The sequence below is a fragment of the Oryx dammah genome, unplaced genomic scaffold, assembly GCF_014754425.2.
Source record: "Oryx dammah isolate SB20612 unplaced genomic scaffold, SCBI_Odam_1.1 HiC_scaffold_8, whole genome shotgun sequence".
Classification (NCBI taxonomy): domain Eukaryota; kingdom Metazoa; phylum Chordata; class Mammalia; order Artiodactyla; family Bovidae; genus Oryx; species Oryx dammah.
This window is the reverse complement of record NW_024070192.1, coordinates 41,666,193-41,687,273: the sequence shown is the minus strand read 5'-3', so window position 1 is coordinate 41,687,273 and position 21,081 is coordinate 41,666,193. Positions and strand designations below refer to the sequence as shown.

Sequence of the window (21,081 nt, the reverse complement as noted above, 5' to 3'; positions counted from 1 at the left end):
GCATCCTTAAAAAGGAAGATAGGATTTCTGTAATTGGCAAGATTTAACAATCAGAGTAACCTCAACATTCCCAAGTGGAGGCCAGGGTAGGACAAGACCTGGACGGCTCTGCCAACCTGAATTACAATCCTCGGGTTTTTAAAACAGAAGGGAGGTTTATGTCTTTCTTGACCAGTTCTCTCACCCACTGCCTCTGCCTGCTCCAGATGACCTGCCAAAGCCCTCTAAGTGGCAGTGGTCTGACATGGCAGTGGGTCAGAGGCCAGGGTGACTCCCCCAGGTCCTCAGCAGCAGCATCGCTCTGCTCCCATGTGCCGACCCTGGACTTTACTGAGCCTGAAGGAACAGGAAGGAAAACTGGCAGCGCCAGGAGAAAAAGGACGTTTATTTCCATACATCAGGTAAATGGGGGGGAGGAGCGCACAGCCCAATGAGTCCAAACCAATTGCAGGAGAAGAGGGGGACGGCAGACGGGAGCAGCATCAGGCACCGCCCTTGGGCCCCCATGTCTGGAGGTGTTGGTGGGATGATCTTTGTGGCGGGGGCGGGGGGCGGGGGGCGGGGGGCGGGGACTGTCAGTCCCCGTGTTGTCACATCTGGGATAAGTGTGTGTGGGCAGGGCGATTAGAAGAAGAAAAATGACTCAGGCTCAGGTCTCAGGGTGAGGACTCATGTCTAATACACGTTAGTACTGACCAAAGCTTCCATCTTCAGTTTTTCCAGTCACAAGCCCTCCACCCAAGGCCTTCCCTCTCAAGTTGAGCTTGTGATCCAGGCAACTTGGACTGAGGGGGAGGGAGGCAGTGCTTGGATAAGCCCCGAATTGGCGTAGGTGGAGCGGGTTTACTCTTAAATAGGTCATTGCACATAACACAGGGATGAGACGAAGAGGGGTGGGGGCTGGAAGTTCCTGCTGGTACGTCCACACCCGTCTGTGTAGGCTTGCTCAGCTTGAACCCAGAAGCACCTGAGAGTCCCTCCCCACTCGGACTCTTAAGAAGCTGGACCCAGCTCTGCTCACCAGTCTCTCCAGCTGCACAGAGAAAGGCCTGCTCTCTGAAGAATAAAGATGAAGCTGAGATTCCTCTAGTCTTTCCCGGTGTGGGGAGGCGGGCCAGCTGCCGCAGCAGCCCCCCCTCCCACTCTCAGGGATACAGCTGCGATGGAGAGGTTGGGTATTTAAATTAAAAAAAAGTAAATAGACAGCAGGCACTGAGAAGAGAAAGCCCTCGCCCCAAGCCAAGGGGGAAGGAATTGCTATTTTCTGCCCCAGACTCCACCCCATGGACCCAGCAACCCGAGAATGTCCCAGTAGGCAATCTGTCCACCGTCCCTGAGCGGGGCGCTGACATGGAGGTCAACCTGCTGGCTCCGTGTGGTGCCAAGATGCCTGCCACCCACAGTGGCCCAAGGCAGGAGCAGAAAGTTCTCTTTTCAGAACTGCTCTTCCCTCCACGCTTCCACGTGGAGATGTCAGATACCCACAGCCTGGGAAGCCCCCAGGCCGAAGAGGGTCAGGGGTCCCCCGTGCAGATCCACAGTCAGATGGGGGAGACCCGTGCCCCACGAGAGAGGCGCCCGTGGCAGCAGGAGGCGGTGGGTGGGAGGGGTCCACACCACTCCCCTGGGCTATGCGTTGGTCTCTGTCTGCTTGGCCTCTGTGTCGCTGTCACTCAGATAGTTGTGGGAGTATCGGGGCCTGGAGGTGCCATCGAGAAGGTCGTGCTCATCGTCTGAACGGTCAGGGGCAAGGGACTTCCAGTAGCTGGTAGGGCTGCAGGGAGAGAGAAATGAGATCAGAGGAAGGGCGCTTTTACCTTCAGCACCTCTTTTGGTCCAAAGGAGGCCCCCCCACAACCTTGTCACAGCATTCCCCAAAGCCACAAATTGAGAAATAGAAGTGATATTCCCCGGTTTCCCCAGAAGATACTCAGAGTAGTAAGAGGAAGGACATCTCTTTGATTCTGAGAACTTTCTACAACTCCAAAGAAAGCGATGCTGAAGAGCAGTGGGTCTTGAACTTGAACGTGCATAACAATTGGCTGCGGACCCCGTGTTCTTTCCCCAAGAAGTTCTCATTTGCTAGCTCTTGGGTGAAACCCAGGAATTCTGCATTTTCAACTCCCTCTCTGGAAGATTCTGCTATAGGCAGTGCATGGATTGCATTGACTTGGAGACTGGCGATCTGGTGGATTACAGGACTACAACCTGTCTTAGTAAAGGTTACTCCCCAAAAGATTCCTTCTAAGGAGAGGCTTTCCCCGTTGAATACTCCCAGATCATAACCCTGCCTCCTAATCAGATTTTTCTGAGGGTGGTGAGAATTTCTATCTTTGACCATGATACCATCTACTCACAAGGAATGGAAACTGAGGATGTAGAAGCTGGCAAGACCTCTGTTTGAGGGTGGCAAAGTCATCCCTGTCTTGGTACGACAATTCAACCCCGTAGTTTTCATCAGGCCACCGGGAGCCTTGCACTCTCTCCCCGACCAAGGTATGAAGAAGCACCCTGGATGGAGCAGACTCATGGTGTCCAGCATGGATGGGATCTCACTTCCACTTCTAGTCACCTTCTCTTTTTCATCTTTTCCAAAGCCTTAGAGCACTCTTCCCCTGCCCCTCCCACCTTCGCTTCTGAACTGTAATTTCAGCACTGCTGGAGAAAAGGCAGCCCAGGGTGGCTCCACCCCTGCCAGTGCCCTGCCTTAGTGGGCACCTGCTTCCAGATCCTAGAGAGCGTCTGCTAGGATAAACAGGAATCCTGTGATTTCAATGCCTACCATTCTGATTTAAGGATCTGAGGAAGGCCCTTGTTTACTAAACCTTTCAGAGATCTTGTATCTCTAAACGAAAACAGGAGGAAAGGTTCTTTCTCCAAGAAAGAACCACATTCTCAGCTTTTCCAACTGTGGTGAGGTAAGGATTTGATCGCTGGGTATTTCCTGTATGTGAGACACTGTCCCGGACAGGCTGGACGTGCTTATTCTTCACCCCATAAAATGTCATGAGGAAGCTGGTTCAAAGAGACAAGCAGCTTGCCAAGGTCACACAGCCAGTATGTAAATCTGAACCTGGGACCTTAGACCTCGAGCCTCTTGAGGACTCCACCTTGTCACCAGACCCGTGACCTGAAGAGAAAACAAGGTGAAACCTGCATTCTCCCCACTGGCCTGGGTGAGAGCCCGGGGGGGTGTATACGTCGGTCTCTCTCTCCCTGGCCCTGGGGAGAAGGAAGAGCCTGACAGAATGCATGTTCAATTATGCAAAACGGTTCAGGAATGGGGCAGCCTGGTTAATAGTTATCGTATGTCTCATGAATGAATTACCATTTTTAAAGGAATCAGAATAGCACAAAACACATTTAATACAAACTAGACCGAACAGAAACAAGTCTTACTTGGATGGGCCACAGGCACTTAAGGACTCTGGGGTGTCTCAGGGACAAAATTATAAAGCTCAACGAGGACTGTGCAACATAGGAAAAATTGGGGTCGTTTTAGCTTTTGGATTGTTTGAATTCTGAATTAGTGGGAGCCTGATTTTATTTTCTTTCTTTTTTTTTTTTTTAGACAGAACTTCTGGGAACCAATGCTAAGGTCTGCTGTTGGGCAAAGGAAGGAACTGGCTTTGTGGAAAGACAGTAGGGTTATTTTAAGGGCAAAGGAGGGGGTGAGGTAGATGCCAGGGCTGGGACCCAGACGAAAGTGGGGTGTTCCCTTCCTTCCTCACATGTCTCCTCAGAGTGGAGCTGCAGCCCCCACTTCCATATTCCTGTGCCTGCCAGGCAGACACCTGGATGAATGACAGCTGGGTTTCAACACCATTCCATCCAGATGCTGGGAGCAGCGGCAGAGGCAGCTGGGAGGGGTACATGCCAGGCCCCTGTCTCCCCTGCTCCCACCTTGGATGCTCCTTAGCCAGTTTCCTTTGTGGCTTCTGCAGCCACAGCTGTGACCAACAGCAGGTAGCTAGCCCCCTTCCCCAGGACAAGAGTCAGGGCTGCAATTTGAACATTTTAACCAAATGGTTTCAAACGCTTTCCTTCCCACAAGCCAGTGTTTCCTGCTCCATGCTGTCACAAATGATTTGGTGCACAAGCTAATTCCCGCTGGGCGAGCCCAGGGTGGCAGTCCCCTCCCCTCCCCTTTGCTGTGATGCTTTCCTGTTCAGAATTTGCAAAGGTCCCCATCACCCGGTGGGAAGCTAAGCCACTCAGCCCCTGCCCCAACTCTTCACAGTTTATTTGCCCAAAGCCAGTTCCCCCTGAGTCCAACTAGGTCCTCTCTCCCCCAGCCCTTCTCTTGCCAGCTCTGTATTGGTTGGTTAGCTTCTGGCTTGGTGCCCACTCTCCCCGCAGTGAATCCAACCCTTGCTGGAGGTGGTGATGTGTAGGGTTTCAGAACTACTCCTGTGTTCCTGGTGGACAAAAAGGGCTGTGCTGGTGGCTGAAGGAAGAAATAGGTTGTATGTGTTTTTGTTCTTGCTGGGTCAATGGTGACGACGGACTGAGTCACTGGGGTCTGCAGTCCACCAGCTGCTGGGCAGTGTGGGATGGCCTGGCTAGGCCCCTGTCTCCCTCTTCAGGTATTAGTGCAGTGCTCAGAAGGGCCTGGCCCCTCTGCTTCCCAAACCTCCCGTCACAGCCCATCAGCTGACTTCCTGCGCTGGGGCAGTAGGGCATTCAGCAGGGCGGTTGAGTGGAAAGCTGCGATGGTCACAATATCATGACCCCTGCCTTTTCTCACTGCAGTGCTAACAACAGCTCCCTAGAACAACTGAGATGCTTCCTGCTCCTCCCAGAGCATCCTGCAACCATCTGGCACAGGCGGGAAGCCACAGAGCAGGTCTAAGTCCAAGGGCTTGGTTCTGGAGCAACTCAGGGCCCACAGAATCTGAATTGGCCATGAGCCTGGTCTGGGTTCAGGTTCTACCTCCCCCATGCTGTCTCCCCAAACCCATCCCATCACCATCTCCAAGCAGCTGCAAGTAACATTCGCTTTCACAGGCTCTGTTCCTTAAAATGAAACTGGTCCCTTTTGGTAGAAACCAGCCCAAGTCAGTGTCCTTGCTCAGCAGCTCCACTGCATAAGAGGCCCACAAGCATGCAACACGTGTTAGTTCATGCATCAGGGAAACACTGCTTGTGCCCCAGGGGGGCTGCGCTCTAGGGTCATACCTCCTGGGAAGCAGCAAGCTTGCCCTGGGAGGGTACCATGCCAAAAACAGCTTCATATAACCAGGGTGATCCAAATGTCACCACCCACCAGGGAGAGTGGTAACAATGGTATTCCAGTGAGTCAGTTTTTGCCTTTTTTCCGAGGTGGGGGTGTGGGCATAAAGGGTCTAACAGCTTGATCTTCCTTCCCACAGGGAGAAGGCTGGGAGAGGCAGGAGAGCCAAGAGGGGGCTGTCACTCAACAGCTGCTAATTTCTATTCATTAAAACTTTACAAGATGAGCTAAGACGAGGTGACGCCCATGTGTGGGCTTCAGGTGGGAGGGGTGGGGAGAGAGTCAGGCATCTCCAGGTCTGCTGCAGGGTGTGGTGCTGTGGGTGCTGTAAGCCTTGCACTCTGAGCCTTGAGATCTCTGCCAGAGGAGAAGATGACATTGCAGGGCAGAGGCAGAGCTGAGCAAAAGGCCCCTTAATTGCTGATGGCCACTGACGCATCAACTCACACCTGGGGGTCAGTTCCAGTGCTTTCCCGGGCCCAGCCTTTCAGGGCTGTGGGCAAAAGCTCTGCACGTATGCTGCTAGGCCCATACAGTAAATATTACGCTCATGTGGTCTGCCTTGGGTCATACAGAGGAGTGGTTAAGGGTGAGTTGAAGAGTCTTCATTCAGATCCTGGCAACATCACTTTCCAGCTCTGTAACCTTGGCAAATGACCTAACCCGCCTGAACCTCACCTTCTTTTCCTAGAAAATGGGCTGGTGATCGGATCTTTGTTTTGGTGTTAGTGTGAGGATTAAGTGAATAAAATATGGCAAGTATCTTAGGGGGGGTGGTCCCTGGCCCAGGGTAAGGGCTTGCTAAGTGGGAGTTGTGACTTCACGTCACCAGCGAGTTTGTCATTGGGCTCAGAACGACTGACCAGCTCAGCCAGCCTCCGCTCTCTGAGGGGGCCAGGAGGTTCTGCGAGCCAGGCTCGCTGGAGAGGAATGCAGGAGGGGCCCAAGTGGTGGCAGGTGGGCTGGGAGCACGTTAGTTCACACCGAGTGGCACACGCCATGCTCTGCACTCCGTGCCGAGTACCACCTACTGCACTAGTCGCTCTCGGGCCGGTACAGGTACCGCATCATCAGGCTGTCCACCTCCTTCTTGCGCTTCTTCTCCTCCTTCCGGGACTGCCGGCGCCCCTGCCCAGCCTCCTCGTCCTCCGCAGCTGGGCCCTTCTTCACGCTCGAGCGGCTGTGACCTGAGATGGTAGAGCCGCTGGAAGAGGAGGAGGAGGAGGAGGAGGAGGAGGACTCCGTTCTCTTCCTTCTCGATTTGGACTTCTTCTTGCTCTTCCGAGAGCGCCCCTTCTTCCGCTGCCTGTGCTCCGAGGAATCTTCGGAGCTGGAGCTGGAGCTGGAGGTACTCCTCCTCTTGCTCCGGCTCTTCCGGCTGCCGCGGGACCGAGACACGTCTGCGGCCGAGGCGGAGCGGCGAATGCTGGTGGCTCGCTCCGGAGGGTCCAGCTGGGCGCTGCGGGTGCTCTGGATGCTCTTCCGGTCATCCTCCTCGGAGTCCGGCTCCAGGCTGCTCCGGTGGAACGGGGCGGGTTTGTAGCTCAGGACCTCATTGATGGCGGCCTCCAGGTCTGGGTCCAGGTAGGAGCGGCGGCTGACCGGGCGGACGCTGGAGCCCAGAGGCTCCTCCGGGGTGGAGGGGGGGGAGGCGCGAGGCCGGGGTGGCACCGACAGACTGCGGGCCAGAGACGACGGGTGGCTGTACTGCGAGTGCGCCTCGCTCAAGGCCACGCTGGCTCCATCGTCCCAGTCGTCCAGGCAGCTCCGGCCCAGGGACAGGCGGGAATCGGGGCTCTCCCGGCCGAGGAGCGAGGCCCGGCCCAAGGAAGGGCTGAGGGTCGATAGGCTGTCGAGCCGGGAGGTGCTGCGGCGGGAACTGGGGGAGCCCGACAGCGAGAAGCTCAAGGAGGAGCGCACCCCGTCCTCGCCGCCGGAGCCGCGCCGGGTGGCCGAGGAGGCCCGGCTGACCGGCGCTGAGACGGCTGAGGCCCGGTCCAAGTCTGAGCCCCAGCGCTTCTCCAGCCGGCTTGTGCGGCCGCCGACGCCGCCGGAGAGGACCGAGCCGCCCTCGTCTGGCTCCTCGGACTTTCTGGCCGAGCCCGGCTCCTCCTTGGGGCCCCCGCGGGCCTTCCGGGGCGGCTTCTCGGGGGAGGCCGGCCGCTCGCTCAGGGTGGTGAAGAGCGAATCCTCGTCCCCGGTGCCCCCGATGGAGTCCTTCAGGGTGAGCCGCTTTCGGTAGCTCAGCGAGCTGAGCACCGAGGTCGGCCTCTCCTCCACCCCCTTGCCCTCCTTCCCCGCGGTGCTGAGGGCGGTTCTGGCATGGATAGATTCGGGGGCAGCAGAGAGAGCGAGAGTGAGAGAGAGAGACATAGGCATTAAACCCAGAGAATAAAGACACGGGGGAGGGAGGAGGAGGAGGAGGAGGAAGGAGGAGAGCTCGGCAGCGGCTCTGGCAAAGTGGCACTGAGCACGTCGGAGGAAATGAAGCAAAATAATTTGCGTCAGTGAAAATAGCTTCACGGAGAATGTCATGTAAATTAGACTATTGTTCTATTTCATCACTTTTCCCCCTCTAAAACGTTTAGTTCAATTTATTTCATTGTCAACTACCTGGAGCCTGGTGCCACGCTGCGGTGAACGGCAGTGGGGCGGGGAAGGCGGCATTTTCTGCAATAACAAAATGTTGTTTGGCCGAATACATTAAACCAATTAGAGGGGGACCGGCTGGGGGCTTGTGGTGAGGGGCTGGGCTTGGCAAGGGGCCTCAGGGGCATTAGAGAAGGAATTGTGGTTGTGGCTTAGTTGCTAAGTTGTGTCCCCAGACTCTCTGCCACCCCCTGGACTGTAGCCCGCCAGGCTCCTCTGTCCATGGGATTTCCCAGTTAACAATACTGGAGTGGGTTGCCATTTCCTTCTCCAGGGGATCTTCCCGACCCAGGGATCGAACCTGCATCTCCTGCATTGGAAGGTGGATTCTTTACCACTGAGTCACCTGGGAAGCCCTTGAGGGAAGAAAGGGATTACTCTTTCTACCCAGCACAACAGCTGTCTCTCGGAGGGGGTGGAACAGTGTGTTCTGGGGGATCAGGATGGCTCTGAGTCTGGAGGGGGAGTCAGCAGAGAAGTGGGGGCAGGGGACTCATGCTGGCCAAGAGGTGAGGGATGGGGATCGGAGTCCCAGATTTCTGGGGTAGCTGCCTGTGCCATCAGAAGACTGTGACTGGCCTGGACAACAGGGGAGCCAGTTTCTGCAGTGGATGGATGTTAGCAGAAAGCATAGTGGAGGCCAAGTGAAAAGACCAGAGGAAGAAGAGAACGGGCAGAGAATGAAGTGTGTCTGTAGCTGTGATGGGGAGTCAAGGGGAACCGAGGCCTCTTCTGCTACAATTCCTACCAAGACCTCAGAGGTCTAAAGCTGGCCCTGTCCAGGGTGTGGGATCCGGAGTCCCCCTGTGCCCTATTTCAGTCTTGATTCCAAGAACACAAACCATCAGGAAGTTTGATCAACATTTGTTGAATGAATGAGTGAGGACAAAGTTAAACCTACACCAAACCAAAGTCCTGAGCCTGGTAAAGAAAAACATTCCTTAGGCAAAATAATGGTGACGCAGACCCTGAGTAAGAAGAAACCTGGCCTCCTGTGCATATCCTCTGTGCCTAGGCCCCTCCAGGCAAGAAAGAGACGCAGGTGGTGTGAGGCACACCCTTTGGGATCAAGGCACTGCTCATCCATCCCTGGGGCACAAGGTGGCCTTTGCTCCCAGGGAAGGCCATGTGCTTACCTGGAACTCTTCAAGCTGCCATCGTCAGAAGCCGCCTTGGAAGGCCCCTTGTTTTTAGACAGCCATGACTTGACACCGTCGACCCGGTCCTCCAGCTCCGAGTCCATGTCTGAGTCCCCTTCGCTGTGGGATGAGGAGCAGAAAGGTAGGCAAGGCTGGGAAGAGGTGATGACCCACGGTCCAGGAGGGAGCACTAAGTGGCAGCAGGTTTGTCTCAGCGGGGGGTGGGATGCAGGGCAGCATGCGCATCAGTGAGTCAGAGAGAACAAGAGAGGTTAGACCAGAGCACACCTTTCATAAGGCCCCTGCCCCGCTCAGCAGGCCACACTGTGTGACAGCCACCAAGAAGACCCTGGGGAGCATGGAGGCACCTCCACTCCACTTTCTGGGACAAACTGCTGTTCAGCCGACTGAGAATGAGAGGGAGACCGTCCATTCATCAGTTGTAGCTAAATGGCTCTTGGTTAAAAAGTGCAGTCAGGGGCCCTTCACCTCCTCCCTGAGGCCTGTTCTGCTGTTCTCGTCTGCCTGTTCCCCCAAATGTGGCTATGGCTACTCCCACTTTCCATGACTTCACTGTAAGAGAGGGGTTGGTGGCGATGGGACGGAGAAGAGAAGTCTAGAAGGGCTTTATTATGACTTAGCTTTCCTGGTGGCTCAGAGGTTAAAGCGTCTGCCTCCAATGCGGGAGACCCGGGTTCGATCCCTGGGTCAGGAAGATCCCCTGGAGAAGGAAATGGCAATCCACTCCAGTATTCTTGCCTGGAGAATCCCATGGACGGAGAAGCCTAGTAGGTTACAGTCCACGGGGTCGCAAAGAGTTGGACACGACTGAGCGACTTCACCTCACCTCACTTCACCTCTTATTATGACTTAAGTGAACTTGAACTTGGAGTCTCCTGGGCTTATGGCAATGCCAACCTGGGCACTATAGACCGTACCCCAGATCCATCCTGAAGCTCCCCTTGGCCTTTAAGAAACAGAGAAAGGACAGGGCGGGGCAGCAGCATTTTCCAAGGGGCTGGTCACAGCTCCAAGATCCAAGCTGCACCAGGAGATTGGAGTGGGGGGTGCCCAGGAGTCCCCAGCAAAGGCTCTGTCTCTCCTAGCTCCTCTTCCTCCCTCAGGAAGCCTGTGGCTCTTGCTCCCCAAAGGCCTTTACTGGCCAAGCTGACCTAAGCCCTCTCGATAGCCCACAGGAGTCAAATTCTGATGCTGAAATCATGGAGATTTCTTCACAAAGCAGCAAGGGCTTGGAGACAGCTTCTGAGTGAGAATGCTTCTAGAATTCTGCAAAATGTCTGCTCACCATGTTCCCTGCTATGGATATGCTAGGATTTCTCCTTGATATAAATTTCCTTTCATCTGTGTCAACAGGAGCAGCCCCGTTCCTGAATTATGTTCTTGAATAAATAGTCACAACAGGCATGTACACACACACACACACACATATACACACAGAAGAAACCACACCACCAGGCACTGTTCTGGGGACTGTGAGACAGCAGGACTCGTGGGGAGGGGAATAAAGACGCGTATTTTATGGGCTTCTGTCAAATACAGAATTATAACAAAGACGAGGCTGGCTGATGCCCCGGGTAAACAGGAGTTTAGTAGACAACCCCGAAACCGTTAATGCAAGCCCTGTGCCCGTCCGAGCCCAGCAGATTTACTGTGGTGCACGGGCCCCATGGAACGCCAATACCTCCTGATTTATACACCCGTGCAAAAAACCTCCTTCTCCAGCTTCAGAGCCTGTAATTTATCACCGCCGTTCATAACCATATTGATTGCCTTTAGAAAGGAGGTGCTGTATGCATCGCAAAATCTATGTCTACATGTTAAAAGCGTTTCTGTATAAATCTCCCTTAATACTGTGCTGTTTACTGCTTTCATTAAGGTTATGGCAATAACAACTGTATCTCTAAGTAAATCGAAACATTATTTTTCGCCCGCCTTAGCACGCGCGCTCAATAACTTGGAGCTTGGGCACAGAGCTGCCAAGGGAAAGACACACACCACCCCTCTACCATTAGCAGGAATCGGGCTAGGACTGCAGCCTCCCGTGTGCCTGCATGAGTGCACACTGGTGTGTGTGCACGCGGATGTGTGCAGGAGTTTAGAATGTGAACTGAAATGTGCATTTTATCAGGCCTCGAAGCTCCAACAGCCCAAGGATGGCAGGGCTGGAACACACAGGGGACAGACAGTTACAGGCCCAGAATATGAATTTGCCTCCTTACATTCAGAGCAGCAAATGAGTTGAGAAGCTGGCCTGCCTGCCCTTGCCTTCTCTTTAGTTTCAAGCCTATAGAGGATGTTTGGCTTCTTTTCCTTAAATAATCAGGCCCGTAAACAAACTCCAGGGCCAGGCCAGCTCAGGGGGCAGTTGAAATTTTAAATGGTCGGAATTAAACCTCGCGTCAAATACAATTTATGTCCAGGCTCATGTGCTATTAGTTAACTGGGAGCCGAATCGCAGGGGAACAAACAAACGGAGACAGAACGGCGGGGGATATTAATTGTGTGTGACAACCGGGCTCCAGCGGCCCTCTATCACTGTTACACACTATTACATTTATCATTAGCTCTCACGGAGTCCTTTGCTCTGCCGCCAGCCCATCCTGGCCAGAGGAGGAGGCCTGCCAGCGAGAGAGAGGGGAGGGGTGGAAACCCAAGGCCGCCCTGGAATAACCACCTCTGAAGACCAGCCCTGTTGAATCTGACGGAGGACCACTTCGATCTAATCCTCCTGAAGGCACAAGCGTCTGCACCTGCTGTTCGGCTCCCACCCAGAAAGGAGGATACGGAAAGGGGGTGGGGCTGCTGGGCTCCCCCACCTGACTGACAGCTCCGGCACCAATGCCTGAGGCCTCCTGCCCGAAGAGCCCACGGTGGGTATAGTAAACAGCTGGCTGTGTACCCTCCCCCTGCCACACAGAGCCTGCCCCGCCATCATCCACGGTTGCTTGCTTTCTCCCAATAAATAACTGTTAGATGCCCCTCTCCTTCTACCTCATCTGCCAAAAGTAGGGGGGCGGACGTTTCAAAATGAAACACACCCACTTTCAGGCAGGTCAGGGTCCAAAGGAGCCCACGGATGGGGAGAAATCCAACCCAGATCTTCCCCCGCAAGAGAAAGAGGCCAGAAAGTGGCCCCTTGGTTTCTGAGGGAGGCGGGGCCGAAACCCAGGAAGGCGGACTGTGGGGACCACCCGCTGAGACACAGCTCTCCTTTCTGATGGAGCCCCCATCCTGCCGACCAAGGATGTGGGGGCCAGGAGCCTCCCAGGCGGAGCACCCTCATGGCCTGCCCTCTGCTGCCCTGCCTCCCCCAGGACAGAGTCAGCCCGGTTAGCGTGAGAGACTAGCTGGAGGAGTGGAGGTCACTGTGTGTCCACATGCGTCATGCAGCACAGCGGGAGCCCGGGGTTAGGTGCGGTTAGACACCACGCGAGGAGAGGCAGAGAGCGCGTGCGCTCCAGTCCTCACGGTTTATTCTTTCTTTTCTGATACTTTGTCACCATGTCCTGCAAACTGGAAACAGAAAGAAAAGGGTGGGCAAGGGGGCCTAAAGAACCCAGAAAAGTCAACGGGCAAACCACGGCGGACCCTTCAGCGGAGGACCCCCTCCTTCTTCGGCAAGACAACGCTCTGGCTGGCTAAGACCAGGAGGTAGGACAGTGCTGTTCTCAGAGGGAGGTTCAGAGGGAGGTTGCCTAGGGTACCATTTCCCTGCCCCAAAGGAGCAGGCTCCCTGGACAGCCCAGGAGCAGGATGGAGTCCCAGCCTTCACACAGGATGGGGGCAAATCCCAGGGCAGGGGGGGGTCTGCCCAGGGCAGCCTTAGGAGCTTCTCCAGGGCCTGACTCACCTCTACTGCTGGTCTGCCTGCCTTGTGACTGCCTCCTCAGCCTAAGACCACAAATCTCTCTCCTAAACCTTTCCCCGGGTGGGTTTTATGAGAGAAAATCTCTGGTACTGTAACAAGGCACCACGGCCCTTAAATCTCTGCTCTCCCCAGAGTGGGGCAGGCACCATCAGAAATGCAGCTAAACGGGGGAATAACTCATCTTGAACAGGCAGAGCTGGAGAGCCAGGTCCTGGGAGGCCTGGGGAGGGGTATGGGGAGGACGTGGGGAAGGCTTCTCACGTGTGCACAACCTGTCCAGCCCTCAGCCGCTGTCTGATGGGGGGCTCCGTGCTGGGGTCTGGCAGTGAGGGGAGGGTGAGCAGGCGGCTCAGTGGCGGGGAGACCCAGGTCGCAGCTGTTCTACCTGGTCTGGAGGTGGTCAAGAGGGCCTCCGAGCCAGCCGCAGTTGCCACAGAGGCCCCTCACCTGTTGATGAGGTCCTCGTTCTCGTCACTCTCCATCTCGTCCTCAATGGCGGCCTGCAGGTCCCCGATGCGCTTGAATGCTAGTTTCAGATCAGCCTGCAGGCTCTGGTTAGCAGCTTCCAGACTCTCCAGATCCATCTCCTAGAAGGGAGAGGGGGCAGTCCAGTCCATAGGAGGGCTGGCGTCTCATCCAGCTGCCCCCAAAAAGGCCAGCTTCACATCTTTCCCAAAAAGGCCGCTTCACATCTTTCCAGGCCAGCAGCAGCTCTGTGGGTGCTGCAGAGAACCTGCAGAACTTTCTCTGCCCTGGTGTGGCTGGGCTGTGGGGGCCCGGCCTCGCCTGAGGCAGAGCTGGTGCCACCCTCCTTAGCCCCTGGCCTGCCCTCAGGCTTGGTGGACTGTCTATCCTCTTGGCACGTTCTCATCCCTCCAGTTCTCTAAACCATCTCTGCAGCCCACCTCCACAAGCCCAGGGTGGGGAGGTGTGTGTTTAGCAGCATCTCAGAGGGCCGCCGGCCTGTGGCCTCGTGGGTGGGGGGCATTACCAGTTCATGCTTCTTGCGGCTCGCCTCAGCCTCCTTCCTGGCGAGCTCACCCATCTCCTCCTTGGTGTCCCGGAGCTGCCGCTGCAGCCTCTTGTTTTGCTCCTTCTCCCTGTTCTCAGCCGCCGTGCGCTGATCCCGTTCCTCAGTTAGCTTCTCCATGTTGTCCTTGAGCCGGCTGGCCAGGCTCTGGACAGGGAGGTGGGCAGAGAGATCCATCAGCAGGGCAGAGAGCGGGGTGTGGCAGAGCTCTGGACTCAGGTGGGCAAGCACTTAAGCCCCAGGGGGTGGCTCCCATTGCCTTTCTATAAAAGGGGGAGAATAACATCTATTCCCCAGGGGGCTTTTAAGGCCCGAATAAGGTAAGCTATCTAACAGCACTCTGGAAGATGAAAGGTGCTACGTCATCATTACCACCATCACCTAGGTCGGAAGAGGGCTCTGTCTCGAGTCCATACTGACGCCACGTGTGGGGCCTCCACAGGCAGCAGGGCTTCCCCCAGAGACCCTAAACCCAGAAGCTCTAAAAGCGAGAGCCTGTGCTCAGAGGCAAATGACTTTACTGAGAATTCTGGATTAGAAGGAGACTAAACAGTCATCACGTGCCAAACACAAAGCCATCCCTCTAAACCTGATGAATCTCTCTTTCCCCAGAAACTTGAACACATTTTCCCTCCCAGGCCATAGGACACTGAGCAGAAAATGACCTGGAGATGGGGGCAATGTGAGGGAAGCACCCTGCCTCTGGTCCTAATCTTGGACTGGCCATGGGGGCTCCGCTCTCAGCCCCTAGCCTCTATGTCTTGAAAATAATAAGAGTGCTAGGCTACATCTCTAAGGGCCATAGGTGTTTAACATTCTGTGCATCTAAACCATAATACTGCCTGTCTGAGCTGAAGGCAAAATGAGAGAGCTGAGGAAAGGGACTGGGACCCTTGAGAAAAGGAGGCAAGTGCTGCAGTCTGTTCCATATCTACCAGCCCACCGGCCTCCTCTGCCCTGTAATAGCTTTGGGGCCTGAGGCAACCTACTTAACCCTTTCTGTGTGTACACTGTGGACCAAAATATTACCAAGGCAGAGCATGGACTATTACTAAGCCTCCTCTAATTCTCTCTAGCTCTCTGGAGAAATGTGACCTTGTCTTAGGAGGTTCAGCCACATTTTCTTCCTAGGTCAAGGGTACTAATGCCCTCCAATGCCCACTGCCAGCCCCATGGTCACCTGGTTCCATCCCCATCCTCTTTCCTGCTCCACTGACTCAGGAGTAAGGAGGAAAGAGGCAGGGATGCTCAGCACCCACACCATGAACACACTTCTCATGGAGGCCAGTCAGCGCTCAGATGATGTCTATACGCTTGAGAGGAAGGAAAGGAAATAGGGAGAGAGGGGTGTAAACCCAGAGAGATCATTTTGCCGGCCTCCTTCTTCCTACCTGCTCTGTTGGAAAGAAAGGCGCTGGAGCATGCGGGCTTCAGGAGAGTGGAACCGAAAGGATTAAATGTGGAGGATGGAGATTATAGTTAGGAGGAAGGAGGGATGGAAAGAGAAGACGGGGGTGAACAGAAAAAGGAGAAGGGTTAGAGAGAAGAGAATGAAAAGTAGAGGGAGAGGACAAAGGGGATGGGGAGAAAGGAAGAAATAGCTCAGGGAAGTAAGGAAGGGAATGAGATTGGGGGAGAAAACAGACTCAGAAGGAGAGGGAAGAAAATGGGGCAAAATGGAGGGAAATGAAGAGGGAAGGAGAAAAGCAGAGACAGCAGGTGTGGGGAAAATTGACGGGAAAGGGGAATGAGAAAGGGGAAGAGAAAGAGAAAGAGCAAGCGGTGAGATGAGAGGACAGACTCCAGCCCTTGAAGAAGTGGCGCCATCCGCTGCATATTTATGACCCTGCCGGAGAGCAGAGAGGGGACCAACGGGGGGGGGGGGGGAGCGCACGGTGGAGGAAAATATGAAGACGAAAAGCTAAGCTGCTGTGGTCCCCTGGCAGAAAGCATGCACGGAAACAGAATGTAAAGCAGGCAGGCTCCGCGGTGCCCAGAGAACAGGCCGGGTGGGCGGGGGAGAAGGCACCCGCCCCATCAGCTGGCCTGGCAGCTTGGCAGGGGCCTCGGAGGAGCGGAGGAGCAGCCTCAGGCCTGCCCGGCCCTGCTGAGCATGCGTGGCTCCAGCCGGGGCCACTCGGCCCTTCCCTACTGTGGAAGAGATGGGGGAAGTGTGTGCCCACCTCCAGCCGCTTTACTTGGGTCCTTTCAAACTCCAGGCGTGTCTCCAGCTCCCGGATCTTAGCTTCCTGCCTGCTCACCAGGGACTTGTCCACCATGGACTGCTCCAGGAACTCCACTTGGCTCTGGAGGGCTTGTAGCTGGGGGGTGGGGGCAGGAAAGGAAGAAAGAACTGAGCCTGAAAAGGGAAGGGGCAGGTTCTATACCCCCTTCCCTGCAAGATCACCATGGTGACCAGAAGGCTGGACAGGGAGCTGGAAGGATGGGTCCCTGAGACAGGGGCACCCCCCCACCTGACCCCGTGGTGGCAAAGATTTTGCCCTTTGGAGAAAAAGGAGAGAACTAAGGACCAGAGAGGGAATAGAAATGCATAATGAGGCAGTTGAAGCCAAAAAACGTCTGCTATGGTGACATGGCTCCAAGCCTAGGCCTTTGCACTCACTGACGCTGACTGATGGCAGAGAGGAGCGCGTGTGAATCTGTGAGCTTGGGAGCTCGTCCCCACGAACAGGAACCCTGGCCCCCTCTCTTTACCAAGGGAAAAACTGGTCCCCACCTTCTCCTGCAGCTCTTGCTTCTCTTTGTTGGCTTCTTCTAGCTGAGCTTGGAGATCATTCATCTGAGCCAGGTCCCGGGAGGCCTGGGAAAGGAGAGAGTGCCAAAGCAGGACTTCCCATGAGCACCAAATTCCAGCCCGCTCTGCCCCACTTGGAGGCCCAGGGCACACAGGCACCGTGACAGGGGCCTACGAGGAGGACCAGGGGACAGTGCCCGTGCAGGGTGTGGCGGGGCACTCCCAGGCAGGGTACCTGAGCCACGGCTGCCTTGTGCTTCTTCATCAGCTCGTTCATATCCTCCTGATCCTCCTCCAGCCGGTTCTGGATCTCATTTTTCTCACGCTGAAGGCGGCTCAGCTGCTCCTCCAGCTGGACAGAGGCAAAGACAGACCGAGAGCATCAGGCCTGGCGTGACTAATGGCTCTGGGTGGGAAGACTGAACCTCCCTTGGCCACCACCAGTGGGAGGAGCTAATGATGGGGCCAGGCCGACCCGCTGGAGGGGGTGCCAGGACCAGTGATGCCCAGGGAGCTGCCTGTCCTGCCCTGCTCTGGGCCTGGGAGCTGAGTGGAAGGACTGTTTGCAGCTTAGGCAGCGTGTGTATGTGTGTGTGTGTGCGCTAAGTCATTTTAGTCATGTCCAAGTCTTTGCAAGTCTATGGACTGTAGTCCACCAGGCTCCTCTGTCCATGGGATTCTCCAGGCAAGAATACTAGAGCAGGTTGCCATGCCCTCCTCCAGGGGATCTTCCCAACCTAGGGATGGAACCCATGTCTCTCATATCTCCAGGATTAGCAGGCAGGTTCTTTACAAATAGCACCACCTGGGAAGCCCAGCTCAGGCAGACCCTGGGCTAAATGACAGCTGCTTCCCCACAGCTCTTAGGAAGCTAATGAGAAGGCAGAAAAGGTCTACCCAGAACCAAACGACCCATCATCCAGCACTAGCGGCTAGGCCTTAACCTCTGCACACTCTGCCCTCTCCAGGCCCCAGGGAAGGACCCCTCATATCTGTGAAGCTCTCCTGGCCTGGACTGTTGTTCTCCCTCGGGAATGCCTGCTCCCTGACCATCCAGTCCCCACGGCCAGTCCACTCCTGTGGGGAGGAGAAGAGACAGCCAACAGCAGCTTCAGGAAATGAATGAATCTATTAGCCAGTAATTCCAAACCAAAATGACTGCGTTGGCTCCTTCTCTGCCCCCATCCATCTTGTTACCGGGCTGCAGGGAGCTGGGGATGCCTCCGCCAAGAAATTTATTAACTTGGATTTAAATAAAATGGTAATTTTATAACAGCCTTTTTTAACACAATTAAGGAATTTGAATTACTCACCTGAAAACTGCTGAGGAGCACAAATGTCACAGGGATAAATCAAGCCCAGGAGACTGGCATCTCTCTGCAGCTGGGGGACTAGCTGGGGGGCCAGGGAGCCCAGAGCCAAGCCCAGCCTACTCTCCCGCCCCGTTCCCTGCCCAAGGAGGTATACCAGTGGCCGCATCCCAGTAATGAGCTCTCGGCCGATGGATGGGCCATGGGAGAGGTGGGGAATTAAACGGGAGGCATTAAATAAGCGCTCTAATTAGCTGCCGCTTGGGCTTGTCAGTGGGGCTGGCCGGGGGCAGGGGAGGGAAACGGAGTCATCCCGTCCTCTTATCGGTGCTTCTGCTAATCTCTAGGTACCTGTTTACATCCCTCAGCCACATTAGCTGCTTTATTTATGGTGTGGGGCCTGTGGCCGAGTTCCCACAGGCAGGTGGTTAAACAGGGAGATGGGCCCTTGCTGGCTTCCTCCTCCATCTCGCCGCCCCCTCCCAGGCCTCTAAGTGGGGAGAGGCAGAGGAGGGGAGGCCTGCTCTCCCCGCAGAAAGTCCTGAGCTGGGGAAGGAGCCTTGTTTGGCGTAAAAGGAGCCACTGTCACGGCTCCACCATCCCTCAGCCGCCCGAGTCCGGCTCTGCACACCCGCGTCCTTACCGCTGTCTTGGCCTTGGCGATGTCATCGATCTGCAAGTGCAGGTCTTCGATCTCCACCTCCATCGCTTTCCGCGCTTTCACGGCCGCTGCACAAGTGAACTCTGACTCCTCCAACTGAACACAGAGCCAACCCCACCCCCGCCCCAGGGAGGGACGTCAGCCACTCCCCAGGGACAGGAGGGCTGTGCAGGGGCCTTCCCAGGGGAGAGGGAACCCGGTGTTCTCCTCCTTCTCCTCTGTTCACTTCAGACCCCGGGGCTGTGATGCGTTTTGAGTGCACTGACTTCTCCACCCATGACAGGGTGGCAGGTGTGGGGCCATCCACACCACTCTGGGCTTGACCCTCATGCGTACAGCACACACTGACCCTCAGGAGTCCAGCTTCTCCCCGCTTCCCTGTTACCTTCCTTCCCAAGGACTCAAGAACCACTGGCACGGGCAAGAGGGAGAGGGGAATGATGGCGTCCTGTCTGCGGATACCTGGTTCTTCAGCTGGGCGATCTCCCTCTTGCTGGGTGCGTTGTTCTTCAGGTGATCCAGCATGATCTGGGCGTCTGCCAGCAGGGCCTTGGTGCGCTTCAGGTCTTTCCGGAGCCGCTTCTCTGACTCAAAGTCCCGCTGGTTCACCTGGGTGGACGCCAGGAGCTGGGGCTCTGGGCTCCGCCACGGGGCCTCCGCTTGTCTTCCCCAAGCCCCCTCCTTGCCCTGCCCTCACTCTCAGAGATGCCTTAATGAGCAACGATAGTGACAGGGCTGGGATCACACCAGCCGAGGTGAAAAAGCCCAGTGTGCCCTGGGTGGTGATCACCCTCCTGCAGGTGATGGCAGGGCCCTACAGAGCCAGCGCCCTCCTGTTCCTGGCTCTCCCCGCCGCAGCCAGCAGTCTCTGCTCACCTGGTCACTGAGTGTGGCCAGCTTGCCCTCCAGCTCCCGCTTCTCCCGCAGCACCTTCTGCTTGTCCTCGTACTCTTCCTCAAGCTGTACTTCCATTTGCTTTAACTGCAAACAGTGGCCCATGGGTCCCTTCAGAGTCAGGTGCCAGCCAGCCCCTTCCCTGCTGGACCCCCCTGCCGCCACGCCCCTGGGAGAATAGTGGGGCAGGGGCTGAGGATGGATGACCTGGAGGGGCAGACCCTGAACTCAAAGTTCCCAGGGTTTCAGAGCAGCCTTGGAGGAAGGGGAGGGACGGCAGGCCATGAGCAGCAGCGCAGGCCCAGGTGGGAGCTCTTGTTCCAGAGCCTTTGTGCTTGCAGCTTGGCACAGAAAGCGGGGGGTGTTAGCTCCCCCAGGGCCTGGGCCTCTCTATGAACCCTCAGGGCAGCACACATCCTGGCCAACACCAGGATCCCAAGCAGAGCTTCCCAGTCCTGAACAGCAATGGAACATAGTGAAGGACGGGGAAGCCTGGCGTGCTGCAGTCTATGGGATCGCAAAGAGTCAGATGCGACTGAGCGACTGAATGACAACAGAGGTAAAGAAAACAGAAAAGCCCTTACTTTAGATTTGTTTTTTAATTGAAATATAGTCAGTCTGCAATGTTGTGCCAATCTCTGCTGTACAGCAAAGTGATTTCGTTATGTACATAGAGACATTCTTTTTAAAAAATGTTCTTCTCTATTATGGTTTATCACAGGATATTGAATATAGCTCCCTGCACTATAGGGTAAGACCTTAAGTGTTTATCCATCCTATATATAATAGTTTACATCTGGAAAAGTTCTTACTATAAAGCAGTGATGGGGGAACCAGCGTTTCTACTGGACGGGTCAGAGCCAACTGGTTTACCTTCTTCTGACATGACTGCCGGGCCTCCTCCACCTCCTCATCCCTGTTCTCCATCTCCTTGGAATGGGTCTGCCTCATCCGCTCCATCTCCATCTCAAGTCGCAGCTTGGCCTGGAGGTGGATGGGAGTAAGGGCTGGGTTTCTTCCCCAGCAGCACCCCGACCCCTCCCCACCACACCCCGATCGGCCGCTCTCCCCGGGCTTGGGAGCAGGGAACGTCTCTGCCAGCAGTTCCCTGGGCTCCCACCTTGCTCTGGTGGCAGTTGGCTTCTCCAGAGAAACTGAACTCCTTTACTAGAGGCCTGGCACAGGCCCAAGGAAGGCTGCTGGGAGCAGGGGCAATCCTGCCGCTTTTCCACTTGGATCAGGGCTCTAGCTGCCTGAACTGACACAGTGGCTCAGTGGCAGGCTGGACGGGCTCAAGGCCTTCCAGCTGCCCTGCCTCCTGAGCCCCTCACCAGTGGAGCTCAATTAAGATCTGTTCTCATGGAAAGTGCCGTGAAAAAGCTTAATTATCTTCACACTGCGGCTGGCACAGATCAGGTGCCCCCTCAGTACTTTGTGAATAAGAGAAGGGATGACTGATTGGATTCAGGATCTCATCCTCCTCTGCCGCACACTCCAGGGCTGCGGAGAGGACGGTGCTGC

At 55.6% G+C, this 21,081-nt stretch overlaps 2 protein-coding genes across 21 annotated transcripts in view; both read right to left on the bottom strand.

Annotated features, from left to right (window-relative positions):
- Positions 1 to 6: 6 nt before the first annotated feature.
- TIAF1 (TGFB1-induced anti-apoptotic factor 1) lies at positions 7 to 1,145 on the bottom strand (the record flags this gene model as incomplete). The annotated part of the gene is given in 2 exon segments (XM_040243890.1): positions 7 to 847; positions 849 to 1,145. Coding segments are annotated over 2 exon segments (459 nt in total), but the record flags the coding sequence as incomplete, so codon positions are not given.
- MYO18A (myosin XVIIIA) overlaps positions 366 to 21,081 on the bottom strand; it is an 87,715-nt gene continuing 66,999 nt past the window's right edge. For 11 of the 20 annotated variants that reach the window (XM_040243867.1, XM_040243871.1, XM_040243873.1 and 8 more), the window contains 13 exons: positions 20,434 to 20,544; positions 19,543 to 19,647; positions 19,129 to 19,275; positions 18,649 to 18,762; positions 16,931 to 17,047; positions 16,678 to 16,761; positions 16,124 to 16,261; positions 13,902 to 14,087; positions 13,358 to 13,497; positions 12,511 to 12,555; positions 9,019 to 9,141; positions 6,261 to 7,550; positions 366 to 1,774 (listed from right to left, as the gene is read on the bottom strand). In XM_040243867.1, coding sequence (XP_040099801.1) covers positions 6,269 to 7,550; positions 9,019 to 9,141; positions 12,511 to 12,555; positions 13,358 to 13,497; positions 13,902 to 14,087; positions 16,124 to 16,261; positions 16,678 to 16,761; positions 16,931 to 17,047; positions 18,649 to 18,762; positions 19,129 to 19,275; positions 19,543 to 19,647; positions 20,434 to 20,544 — 2,592 coding nt within the window. In that variant the 3' untranslated portion in view covers positions 366 to 1,774; positions 6,261 to 6,268. The remainder of the gene's footprint in view (positions 1,775 to 6,260; positions 7,551 to 9,018; positions 9,142 to 12,510; positions 12,556 to 13,357; positions 13,498 to 13,901; positions 14,088 to 16,123; positions 16,262 to 16,677; positions 16,762 to 16,930; positions 17,048 to 18,648; positions 18,763 to 19,128; positions 19,276 to 19,542; positions 19,648 to 20,433; positions 20,545 to 21,081) is intronic. The other 9 variants (XM_040243884.1, XM_040243887.1, XM_040243885.1 and 6 more) reach the window with 4 other exon arrangements.